Source organism: Paroedura picta, chromosome 10, assembly GCF_049243985.1.
Source record: "Paroedura picta isolate Pp20150507F chromosome 10, Ppicta_v3.0, whole genome shotgun sequence".
NCBI classification, from domain to species: Eukaryota; Metazoa; Chordata; class Lepidosauria; order Squamata; family Gekkonidae; genus Paroedura; species Paroedura picta.
The window spans coordinates 60,178,558-60,191,766 of record NC_135378.1 but is presented as its reverse complement, the minus strand read 5'-3'; the positions used below and the strand labels follow the sequence as shown (position 1 = coordinate 60,191,766).

General features: G+C 41.9%; 1 protein-coding gene across 1 annotated transcript in view; it reads right to left on the bottom strand.

The window, feature by feature from the left end:
- Positions 1 to 276: 276 nt before the first annotated feature.
- LOC143819138 (cilia- and flagella-associated protein 337-like) overlaps positions 277 to 13,209 on the bottom strand; it is a 38,102-nt gene continuing 25,169 nt past the window's right edge. Inside the window, exons 19-26 of the mRNA XM_077300344.1 lie at positions 12,707 to 12,796; positions 7,831 to 7,889; positions 6,927 to 7,068; positions 6,778 to 6,817; positions 6,114 to 6,202; positions 5,311 to 5,459; positions 3,622 to 3,704; positions 277 to 1,564 (exon numbers count right to left, since the gene is read on the bottom strand). Coding sequence (XP_077156459.1) covers positions 1,405 to 1,564; positions 3,622 to 3,704; positions 5,311 to 5,459; positions 6,114 to 6,202; positions 6,778 to 6,817; positions 6,927 to 7,068; positions 7,831 to 7,889; positions 12,707 to 12,796 — 812 coding nt within the window. The 3' untranslated portion in view covers positions 277 to 1,404. The remainder of the gene's footprint in view (positions 1,565 to 3,621; positions 3,705 to 5,310; positions 5,460 to 6,113; positions 6,203 to 6,777; positions 6,818 to 6,926; positions 7,069 to 7,830; positions 7,890 to 12,706; positions 12,797 to 13,209) is intronic.

Genomic DNA, 13,209 nt, shown 5'->3' with positions numbered 1-13,209 from the left:
AAGTGACATCACCCATAGACTAAAGTTTCTTGAGTGGGATTGCACACTTGACTGCTATTTTTTCATCTCGTTTAGTGTGTGTGGAGCTTTAGAACATCTTTATTTTCTTAATGCAATTTGCTTCATTACAGAAAGCACTGAATCTGGACTGAAACCCAAAATCTGGGTTCCTCAAGAGTACACATTTCCCTAGAGATATTGGGTGCCTCATCTGTCTCTGTCCAGAGACAATGTTCAGTAACCTTTTCAATGTTGCAGAGACATATTTTCTTTCTCTCTTGGTAGAGATATATGCATGACTAAGAATAACACTCTCCCTGTTTTTTCAGGCTTGTTAAGTAAGCGCCTCTTTATATTGCAGCCAGGTTATGATTGGCAGTCCATTGCCAACTAAGTACAATGTCTGTTCATACGTGTAAAACCATGTTATGGAGAGTTAATGTAGGTAGAATCTGAACCTTAAATGTCATTCTTTGTAGAACCATTTCTCTGGCTCGCAGTAAGATAGAAGTTAGTGCAAATATAGTTTTGTGTGCATTTAGAGAACAAAATTTTGCTAAATTACCTGGGAAAAAATGCAGTTTTAATTTTTACATTTGTAGACTGCAGAAGGGATATTGAATGTGGAAGACCTTAAACAGCAAAGCTGAGCTATATAACTACATGCTGAGGATGTTAATCTAAAGGTGTCTGATGACACCCTTCTGGGCTTTGCTGTAGTAGGAACAGCAGTGTAATATTCCTCCCCCCATTGTGTGGTAGATATACCAACTCCCTAGATATAAGAAGAATCAACGTGTATCTGAACTGGGCAAAACACTTTAATGGGATTTTTTTTCAGCTAAAGTCAATTAGCTACCTATTTCAGAACAACAAAAGCTGCTGTTGCCAAGGCGGCCAAGTCAACAGGTATTTCTTATTTAGCAAGTGAAATCTTATGTAAATGTGGGACAGAAGAGTATGTTCAACTTATACCTGTGTTTAAAGTATGAAAAATGTTTACTGTATGTGTAAATGAAAATCTTCCCAGTGGCATCATGCACAGATTGACAAGTTGTGTCCATCTTTTAAATGGCAACAGATTGCCAGAGGCTCTGTATAAATATTTATAATAAATATTTAAATCTAATTCTTGAATCCCAAGTCATGGCCACATGACAGTTCTTCATTACCACTGGCTACAGGTTGGCTTGCAAGTGTGATTTGATAATACTACTTATCTCTATGACATTTAGCTGTTGCTGGGATTAATGTTGATGATTTAACTGATCTGCAGCAGTTCTCAAAGTACTTCAGATTGTACAGGCTAGCCGCCCCTGTAAGGCTCTACTTATTTCACTCTTCTTGAATTTTAGAAAGCAGTTTGGAACCTTGAAAAGCAGGAGTCATCTTACGAAGAAACTCTTAAACCTCTATACGAAATGGGTCTGCAAGTTCTGCAGCTAAATTTGGTTTATGGAATACAGTTGAGACGTTGGCTAATTCACACAGTGGGAGAGTATGATAAGTTCTCATGTCTCTGCTGGCACATTGTTGCATAGACTTGGATTGGTATTCCTGTTGTCTGAAAGACAAAAGGTGATCAATAGTAAAAATGTATGATTAGTGTTTGTTCTTCTGGGTCATTGTCAGTGTCGGCCATACTTCTTTCAAAAGAGAAAGTTCTCCAAAAACATCCCTCTGAGCCCCCGGGAGGGCGGTATATAAATCAAAATAAATAAATAAATTGTTTCTATCTTCCCAGATCATGTATGAGCTCTTAGTTGGTGGACAGAGGATGCTAATCTTCTCACAGGAGTCCAGTTTGGGCTTTGGGTCCCACAGATGACCCTCAGCACTGATGCCTCCTTAATAGGTTAGGATGCCCATTGTGAGGTATTCTCAGTACATGGTAGGTGATCAGCACTCAACAGAGAACTTCACATTAATATTCATGAGCTGTGTAGTCAAGTTTGCTCTTGCCTCCTTCACTTACAGCCTACAAGGCAAGAAGGTGCTTGTTGAAATGGACAACACATCCACCACTCAACAACGTCTTAGAGGCTGTGTTTGGAGGCCACAGTAGTTTGAGATGTGGCTACCGGGAATCTATCAGAGTCTTCCTCTGGGTTGAAGTTCTGAACACAGCCAACAGTCTAAGCAGATTCTATCTTATCAGTCAATTCAGCTAAAATATCTTTACACTTCACACACCTGCTTGAAATGGCGGAAGAGAGCAACTTGCTTTACTCCCGACTCTCATCTTCCTGCCAATCAAGCCAGGCAGCCTTTCTCCATGTTTTAAAGAGCCTGCAATGCCAGCTAATTTTTTTTAAAGTAAAACTTCTCTGTTGAGATGCCTATGCATCTAATCATAGATGCATAGTGCTTTTTTAAATGCCACCCCTTTTGCAATCATGAGCCTTGAAGCTTTTAAAAAATTATCTCGAGCCCAATTTTTTTTGGGGGGGGACTTTAGAGAGGCATGCTTAGTGTGTTAACTGGTGGATGATTTTTTTTTTTTTTTGCTTTGCCTGGATAGTTTAATGCCTATTCGTTGCTCAGGGCAGTTTGTTTTTTAAAAAAAACATCCCTGGGAGAAAGGAGAGGGAGGTGGGTGCGAAGGCAGGCACTGGAGGCAGAGATAGCATTACTTCAACTCCACACATTTCCTTGGCATGTGGCTTGCTGGTTGCTTTCCTCTGCTCACACTACATATTTGGGGGAATCCACGTTATGCAATTCTCCAATTAGCACTTTAAAATGCAGTATGTGGTTACCAGTTTGCTGCTGGGACGCTGGATGTTGACGACGTTGTAAGAAAATATGGCGTCTGTAAAAGGTAATCCTTTCACTATATTTTTCGGGTGCGGAATGGCCCTTAATCTTGGAATACCTGCTCTCCCTACCACATAGGGAATTGGCTGTGTCTTTCTGTAAAGGTCCACCTAGCAGTCATTTCATTATAACACAAGAGTATAAGGGGTTCTTCTCATCCAGAGGATCTCCCAGCGTTTTCTCAAGGGTTTGCTCAGTGTGTTCTGCCCCTCCTCACTTTGTTCAACAGTGGTCTCTGTCACTCTCGCGAGCTCAGTTAATGAAGCCCCCCTTTGAGACTTTGGCTTTGTGCCCTTGCTCTTCAGAAAAGCAGCTTTGCTGGTAAAATAAGCAAACTAGTGGCTCTCAGGATAGATGCCCAGTTCCTGAAGGTTCCTGGACTCTGGCAAACCACCTCTGCTTCTGACTTGATTTGAAAGTCCCTTGCTTAGGTTGCAACCTGAGCAAGGGACTTTCAAATCAAGTGAGATGCTGAGGTGGTTTGTCATTTTGGTTTTTCAAAGAATCTTCTGTACTTTTTATCATATTAGTCTATTATTTGATGTGCATATTTCTAAGCCTAATATTTTATATGTTGAGGGGAAAGAAAAATGCTGAAGCAGGCCAGACTGGATTTTATATACCAAGATTTTGGCCATGTAAGGACAGCAAGTTTTGATCTGGATTGCCAAGGCTAGTCCAATCTCATCCGAATTCAGAAACTAAGCAGGGTTAGTGGGTAACTACCAAGGAAGTCCAAGGTCACTATTCAGAGGCAGGGAATGACAAACCACTTCTGAAATATTAAATGTAGTTTTAACAGACCTGTGTTGATGTCTTGCTTTCTGCCTTTGTCTCATTTCTTCAGAAATCTCATCATTTCTTACTAGCTTCAAAGTTGTGGTATTCTGCATAATTTTATACCCAAAACAAAACAAATGTGCATTTATATTATCAAAAGCTGTGTTATGTGAATATGTAATTCTAGCCTACTTTTCTTCAGCTTGGGTGGATTACACGGTATAAAACAGTGCTATCAAATTAAGTGCTATTTGGAGGTTACTAATTTGGATTTGGAAGTCATTAATTCATAGGGTCCCCATAGGTCAGAAGTACCTTGATGGTATTTACAAACGTATTCATTTATTTTTATTTTTATATATGGAAATATAGATTTACTATATAGATTTATATAGATTTAAAATATAGATTTACTATATTTAACTACATTTTTATCCTACTTTCCAGTTAAGCACTGGCTCTCTAAGTGCCTTATAGCAGTGGTCCCCAACCTGCGGGCCGCGGCCCGGTGCCGGGCCGCAAAGGCCATGGCACCGGGCCGCGGCTCCCTCTCCCCGCCCCGCCCCCGCAGTAAAAAACTTCCCAGGCCGCAAGCTTGCGGCCCGGGAAGCTTCTTACTGCGGGAGGCGGGGAGAGGGAATCAGGGCCGGGCCGCGCCTGTGCGGGCCACGCCCGCTCGGCCCGATCCGCGGGCGCGGCCCGTGGGCGCTGCCCGGGCGCGGCTCGCGGGCGCGGCTCGGGTGCGGCCCGATCCGCGGGCGCGGCGTGGGCGCGGCCCGCGGGCGTGGCGCGGGCGCGGCCCGCGGGCGCGGCCCGATCCGCGGGCGTGGCCCGCACGGGCGCGGTCCGCGGGGGCGCGGCCCGATGCCCTGCCGGTCCCCAGCCTCGGAAAGGTTGGGGACCACTGCCTTATAGGAACTGGGTAACTTATGACCATTCAATAAAACAGGTTCCTTGGCAATAGAATTCTCTGTTGCCTTTTGCCCGCCTCCCTTTGGTGACCCTCTTGAGAGCATTTGGGCATTGGCAGGGGAGGCTCTCATCAAGAGTCCAGTGCAAAGTACAAGCTGGAATGGACTGTAGTTGGATGCAGGCATATAGTAGGAGTACCTTCCAGCACTGATAGCTGGAAACTGAAGAAATTTGGCTTATCAGGAACTATACACAGTAAGGAGGTATTTCACAATGCTAAAATTAGTATCTGTCAATTTTCCCCTCTGGCACAAAACCAACAAAGTAGTAGTCACCTTAAACCTTACTATCCAGACTATAAAATAGGCATGTGACTCTATGTCACGGGAAAAGGTCATTCAATTTACTGATATTAGATTCTGAAATCAAATATAGCTTCTGTCGTAAAGTAAGCAAATAATAGAATTCTGAAAAACATTCTTTGCATGTTTGATATGTCATCAGATTTGGTAGTGCCAAGGAGAATCAGAAATTTGGGGGGCAAGAGTTAATATGAGTTTTTTAAAAGCCAAAAGATTATCATATCTGACAACTTCCAATAAAAAACATCCACGTCATTGCCTTGCACCAAAAGGTGTCTTAAGCAAGTAAATTAACTTAATTAAGCAAGCAAAGCTGTATACTGGGGGGGGGGGGGGGAGGGACTAACACACCCAAATCTTTCCCCAGTTAATTTTGTCTGAAGGATACTCCTTCCTACGCAAATATGTCAAGAAACTCTCTTCCTGTCTTAGAACTCACCTTGTGTTCCCAGTTGAAGGTGAAGCTATTTTCCTGTAGAGATTCCTGCCCAAAGTCATTGGAATCGTGTGCTGAATTAATATTAGGATTAAATTGTTTCCATGATGACTTCTCTTCAATGTTCCATGGTTCATTTTGCCCAAACATTCCTTTTTTTAAAAAAAGTAAAGCTATGAGAAGGTCTTGCATCTGACTATGCTTTGGTTTCTCTTCCCTGTATTGTAAATACGCAGGACTGACTTTAGCATACCTTCAAACAGAGCAGGGGCTGGGCCTCAGGAATTCTTGTGGAGTCCCACTGGTACTGTCCCTGCCATCTGTGTGCCTGTTCTGTACCAAACCTTCCCCATTCCCTTATTTGCTGTATCACCCACACTCTTGGCTACATATGCAGCTGAGTGCCATTGGTGAAGGCTGTGCAGGTGCTGCATAGTGACAGTGCTTTCAATGATACACACACTACCCAGCGTGATCAAGAAAAGGGTGTGCATGTTGTGAATGTGGACCATGGGAGTGCTTGTGAACAAGTGAAGGCTAGGAAGGGGCCCTGGTAGGAGGTGGGAAGTCACCAGACACTCTCTGTCCAAGGTCCCCCAAATTTGGAAATGAACCTGGGAATATGTCTCCATTTTACTTTGTCTAATGACTTTGCTATATGACAAAAGAGTCTTCTAGCCTTCTTAAACAACACCCCAGTTTATTAATTAATCCCCATGCAACTGGTTACTGCTTAGTGTAGTGAAATCATTATTTGGGTCAGGCAGATAAAGCAATTCCAAGGAGTTTAGCTAAACTTCCCTTACCTATGTATTCTCCTTGCAGACTCCACAGTTTCACACTACAGTCCAAAGATGAGGTGATGAGAAGATGATAATCATTCATGAGGGCCACACTACATTGCAAAAAGAAAATGCGTTTGGTTCTTCTTACTGACAATTTTCTAGAAAACAGACCCATTGGAGGTATCTGGCTTCTCAAACTGTTTATGACAATGGAATGTCATATTGCCTGAAATTAACTTGCTTGGATTTGCTTCCTCAGACCATGTTTGGAGTCAGGGCTTTAGATTACACGGACACATACATAGTGTTGGACTGCCAATAGGAGAAAAGATAGGAACACAGAGGGCCATTTCACACTATATGTGACCATCCATCAGGTATATCTCAGTGCATAGGCATGTTCTACCAGCAGAAAAGAAGGATCTCAAATTTTTAGCTTCAAGGAAGCAGGAACTAATGGCATACTCAGTCACAGTGCTTTATCTGCGCATATAGTTTTCATCAATAAGATGCCAGTTTTAAAAATCAAATCTAAAACCATCTTTGAGGATCTTGGTGGTGAAAGGACACAGTCTCCCCCTCTACACACAGTTTCCGTCAATAGGGCTCTGACATGACAAGAATGTCCTAAAATAACATCAGTACATTGAAAACAGAGTGGACCTTACATTCATCATGGTCTTACCTTGTAATGCTGCAGTCGTGAGCTCTCCAGTTCTGCAGCACTATGAAAACATTAAAATGGAGAGTAGGATAGAAAAGAGAACTTAATCTTTGGAAGACTGAAAGAATATGAACATTCTTGTTTTCAAAACAAAGTTACATTTCTCTCACAAAGTGGTGGTTTGTCCTCTGGCCCATGAGCAGCATATTCAGCGATGTCCCAAATATAGAGAGACCCTTGCTGATCTCCTGCACACAAGAGGGAGTAATTGTCACTGACTGCCATATCACTGATAGTAGTTCTCTCCTTCGACTGCAAGTGAGGAAAGAAAAAGAAAAAAATGGAGGGGTAGCTTATCACAGCTTTGATAATTTCAGTAACAGTGCTGCAGAAAATCTCCTTTAATCAGTAAATCATATTCTCTTTTTATACCTTTAATGGACTATAAGCCACTGTCAGCAAGGACTCCTTATTGTTGCCTGCATGATCTGTGGTGAACAAGGATGAGGTTGTTCCACAGTTGTCATTTTGAGACCATTAAGTGTAGCAGTGAAGGCTGAGACTGTTGGTAAAGAGTGCCTCTTTGTCAGGGCTATCTCTACTCTCAACCAAGACAATTTGGGAAATGCATGAAGACAGCTCAACTTGGTATGATGCACATTCATTAACACGAGGCTTTGATTTCTACCCTTTATTTGTATTGACTTTCCTGTAATACAGTGAGTCACAACAGCTGCTCTCCCCCATTTGAAATCTTCCAACATGTGGTCTAGGCAGAAGCCCTCTACAGCTGCTTTCTTGCTCATGCTGCATACTTGGAAATGGCACTGAAATCAACAGGGCCCAATTGTACCCGGTCTGCACTGGATTGTAGCCAATATTATGAAATGTAAAATCCTAAAGAAGAATTAAATAATTGAATTGTTCATAGATGAGGAGTAAATTTAATCTTATTTTCCTTCATGAATGATTCAATTCAGCAGCCTCATAAGAATTCATAAGAATTATGGGGACCCCACTACTAGAAACTAGGAGCATGCAATGTGTTTTCCACAGGAAACGATCAACACTTACATGAGAGAAATAAGCAAGGAGCTTCCCTTGTCCAAATATATTCCAGAAAGTAACATACCCTAGGAAATACCAACAGAGCAAAAGAATTAGTCATGGATTATAGGTAAAAACAGCATTTAAATATGTTTTTGAAGTTTAAAAATGCATTTTGTGGTTCAGGATGAGGGGCATGCCACAAACTCTGAAACCCCCCCCCCCCCCCAAAAAAAGGTCTCCGTAGCAAAGGTTGTTTCCCACTCTACCATGTCCACAGAGTCTATCCTTATACTGGCACCCAGGGATGATTTCAACAAGCATGTTTATATGTTGCTGCTTTTGCCTTACCAGAAGATCACTAAAGAGAATGGAGACCACACTGTCCATCAAAGCCAGTATACATGAGACACGTATACATTTTAAGACCTCAGCATGCAATAGGGTCAAATAAAAGGGTTTGGCGCTGTTGTTTCACTACCTTAATAAGAATTAAGAAAGAAGATAAGAAAACTCCCATATGAATGTTTTCAACAGTTAACACGTCATCTTCCCCTGCTACAATGGAGCCAAAGGTTTGGAGCCAAAGGTTTTTTCTGCAAGCAGAAGGGTATTTTAATATGGTCAAAGAAGACAGTGACTTCTGCCTGTTCTCTCACCCACTGGAGACATGCTCACCTCAAGCCATGCTGCTCCCCAGAATCCTTTGATCCCCCTCCCCCATCCAGGGTTACAGGATGTACAGGGGGTGAAGTGAGAAGGAAAATGTGGGAAAGACCCAGTTGGATGAGTAGTCATACAGTCCTTTGTATCCAAACCACTATGCCATCAAAATCATAAGTGTTACTATGGTGTTGAATAGATCAGGATGGTGCCCCTGAAGCAAAGACAAAATCTGGCTATGGATCTTACATCTAGATCAGCCACCTAGATCTAAACCTATAAACAAGTCTCCAAGTCCTCATGGCATACACCCAAGACTTCTTAGGTAACTCAGATGTGAGACAGTTGATCTCCTAACTATCCCATAGATGTAACCTACCACTAAATTCAGCCACCATACCAGGACAGTAGGAAATGTTGTCCAAGTTTTTAAACAGGGATACAGAGGGGAACCAGGAAATTACAGGCCAGTCAGCCTAACGCCTGTCCCACACAAATTAGTAGGAATTGTTAGGCACATAGTGGGACAAAACCTGCTCAGGGAAAATCAGAAGGAAAGTTCTGCCTCACCAGTCTTTTGGAGAGCAACAAAGATGATTGGGGAGTTGGAGCACTTTCCCCATGAGGAGAGGCTGAAGGGTCTGGTACTTTTCAGTACAGAAGAGAGACAACTAAGGGAGGATGTGATAGAGGTTTATAAAATTAAGCATGGAGTGAAAATAGCTGACAAATAGAAATTTGCATCCCCCTTCCAAAATACTAGATCTCGAGAGCATACAATGAAATTGATGGGCAGTAAGTTTAGGGCAGGCAAAATGAAATACTACTTTACACAGAGATTGATCAAAATGTAGAATGTGCTGCTAGAAGATGTAGTGATGGACACCGGAAAAAACAACTTTAAAAAGGGATTGGATAAATTTATGGGTGATAAATCTATCAATGGCTACTAGCCATGATGGCTTAGGAGAACCTCTGCATTTAGAAGCAGGGATCCCAGAGCCGGGAGGCAGCATGAGGGGATGGCCTCGGACTCTATACCTTGATGTTGGCTGTTCAGAGGAACTGGTTGCCTACTGTGTTAGGCAGGTTGCTGGACTAGATGGAATACTGGTGTGATCCAGCAGGGCTGCTCTTATGTTTTCATTGTGCAGCTCATATATTTTAGTTAAAATATGTGAGAAAATATTCTTAATCTAAATCAACTTTAAATTGAAGCTAAATATATAACTTTACATGGATTTGAAATTTTACGAATGTGTGCATGTAAAATGCTGGCAAGTTGCAGCCAACTTATTCCTTTACTAGAAATAAAGCCCATTTTATTTTTTAATAAAATGGGTGCTAGGAGTCGGTCTTATCTCGAGGCTGTTCCCGGGGCCGAGAGAAGGCCAGCTCCCGCCCCCCACCCTCCCCAAAGCCCAAAATGGCGTTCTCTCGGCCCCCCAACCCTCCCCAAAGACGAAAGAAGGCGGCGCAGCCCCCTCCCCACCGGCGGCTCTCTGGAGCCTTCTCCCGACCCCCCAGAGGACTCACCGCATCGGCTGGCAGTCCAGTCTATGCAGTGATCCCCATTGGTTGCTTGGGCCAGGATGGACACTCAGCTTCGTGGCTCCTGATTGGCCCCTCCGAGTTTTTATCCCGGACAGGGCCCGCCCTAACTCCTCCCAGACAGTCCTTACTCTTTTATTCAGTCTGCGGCGCACTGCGCCGCGGGGCTGTTTAAAAATAGCATTTCCAAGGCAAGGGATGGAGAGAGGCAGTGTGACATTGACTACATCTGTGTAGCAAGCCTGGACTTACTTAGTCATGGTGTCCCATTCAAGTACTAACCAGGGTTGATCCTGCATAGCTTCTAAGGGCCAATGAGATTGGGCTAGCTTGACCCATCTAAGAAATGTTCCTTTCATAAAAAAAAAAAAACCCCTTTTGGAGCCCTGGAGATAAATCGAAAGTATATCACAATTTCTATAAATTCATCACAAGCCTTTTAAAAAAGTGAGGCCAGATTTGCTGACAAGCAGCAATATGGAAACACTGATTAAAGCTCACAATAAGTTTTTGAATGTGTGGTATTTCAGTAATTGTTTTCTATTAATCCTTTCTTGTGCTAATATGGAAATGAAGCTAAACGTGTACCAAATGCTATGTTGTTCAGCAGATGCTGATTCTCAGAGCAATCCTAATGCCATTTGCCTTGAAGTAATATTATAGGCCTGAGTAATATTTAATAGACCCAGTTAATAGACAGAAGTAGACCTGTTTAGGCTTGCTTACTCGGTGTCTTATAGGGCTATTTCTTCAGGTTGAATGTCCTGGTAAAAAATAGATGTTAGTTTGCCAGGCGGCTTTCACCTAGATAAGTTTACAGAACCAAAATGCAAAAATTTCATGAAAACAGACCATTTTTCTTCAGAAAATCAAAGCTGATTTGGTATGTATGAACGTGCGGTATGTTCATGTAATTACTTTTTGTATCTCACACATTATGATTTCTGGCCAAACAGGTTTTGGAGGGACTTCTTGTACTTCAAAACCTGCCTGACCAGTGCTAATACTGGGGTAAAAGATTCCAGGTGTGTCTTGTTCATTCTATTTATATCATTGTCCATACTCTGAAACACTACTGGCTGGCTCCAGCTTTAATTACTATACCAAAAAAGCATATACTCTTAAGCTTCCAGCTATGCAGATGTTTTTCAAGAACAAAGCACTGATATTTTCCCATGATCTGTAGCTCTGCTACACCAGATAATTTTGACACATCCTAACTGAGAGATGCAGGTGGAATTTTACCAGTACTTAGCACCTTCCATTTTGATCTCTCTCTCTGGATCAAGGCGTGATTCTAATTCTGGAAGGTAGATTTCATAGAGGTGGGGGGGGGGACAAAACAAAAAACAATGAAGATTTCTAGTGAGCAAATATTTGGCTTTGTTTCAAGAGTGTTTTAAATTATTAAATATTCTGCATTTTCACACATTGTTGGCTTTTAACTCAAGAATGGCCTAGGGATGTACAGAATTTGGATATTGTTTACTTCTTTACAATTGATTTGCATTCTTTATAATGCATTCTGGGGATATTCTAAAAGAAATGGGGATGGTTACCACTATAGTGTTATAATGTATATATTTTCAAGACAATAATTGTATTTTTCTCTTTTATTAGAGAGAGTAACCTCACCTTATCCATTGTGGCTACCACCTTGTAGAACCACCCAACTGAGTAAGGCTCCCATACTTCTATCAATACACAGAAAATGCAGATCGTAATGTTGAAGAGGGTATTTTGATAAATCAGTCTAGAGCAGGGATTCCCAACCAGGGGTTTGTAGACTCTTGGGGGTCCAGGGGGGATCTGTGGCCTTGCCCTCCTGCCTTAATGGACTTGGCCACAAGCTAGGGAACTGGCCACCTCCACCTGGAGGGCTTGATGGATAGGCTATGGGTATAAAAATCAAAGAGAAGTTGGTTATGGCATGGCATGGAGGGGACTGGGCTGTCTTAGCTCCTGCTCCTTTTTCTGGGAGTCCTCAAAGCCTGAAAATGTATTTCAAGGGCTCTTCCATGGTCAAAAGGTTGAAAAAGCTAGTCTACAGGATGTTTCTCTAAGGGGAAAGGGGTTGTAGCTGATTGCAATTATTTACTGTATGTATCACCGTTCATTTACTTCTATGTGGTCACAAATTCTTGGCATTGTTTATGATATGTCATGCCTTAGATAGTTTTCTGTTTGCATTGCTTCCTAATTTCTGTTATCCTAGTCCTATAGTTTTTTACAATGTCTTGTGCAATCCACCTAGATTCTCAATGAGAAAGGCAGGCTAAAAATGAAGTAAAAAAAAAAAAAGACTGGGCAAACTGACGGTGGGATATGATTAAAAAAAAATAAATCCCGGTGAATTCAAACTGGTCTGGAAACATTTAAATTCATCTAGTTTCATTGTCTTAAATAAGAATGGAAGGCCTTAAATACATTGACTGGACTGAGGAATATCTTGAATCGGTAATTTAAAATCCAAGAAACTTTGATTTAATTTCATTACTTCCCTTCTTGCTACAGTTCCTCATACTTGCCCCCCCCCCCCCACACACACACACAGTTTGTTCAGAAACAGCTTTCCGGTGCTTATGAGGGACTGTGATAGAATGGTGGATCTGAAAATCCCAATCATGCTCCTGCCCTTTAGATCCTGATCATGACTCATGTCTACATAGATATATACATCATTCTTTACCTCTGGGTCCACTGGCCACTAACGTTGCTGCTGTTTTCTTTCTTTTCAGCCTTGGTAAGATGAAAATGATTTTATTGATGGTTAAATCGTCTGTGGGGGAAAACAACCCTGGATAGATCACTATTTCCAACTCTCTTCATCTTTACAGGAAAGGCAAGGAAATGATTGATGCATTTTCCCTGTGTTGACCATAGAAACCAAATCCACCTTGCTCTCTCACATACAGAAAGGTACTGCAGAAGGCAGACTTCTCGGGCACATTTCCATTCAACATATCTTTGGGCTGGATTTGTTTGGGCAAGCACATTTTCTTACAGTATGAAAAGGTGGTAATAATACTACAGATTTTCTGACCCATTTTCCAACAATTGCTATCAACGTAATTTCGAATGATAGATTTCCCCCCTGCTTTACATGTTATTAAACTAAATGAAATCGGCTTGTACTCTGCCAGTACAGATAATAGTACATATTCAAGTATCAGTTTTGGCACAAGACTTTCC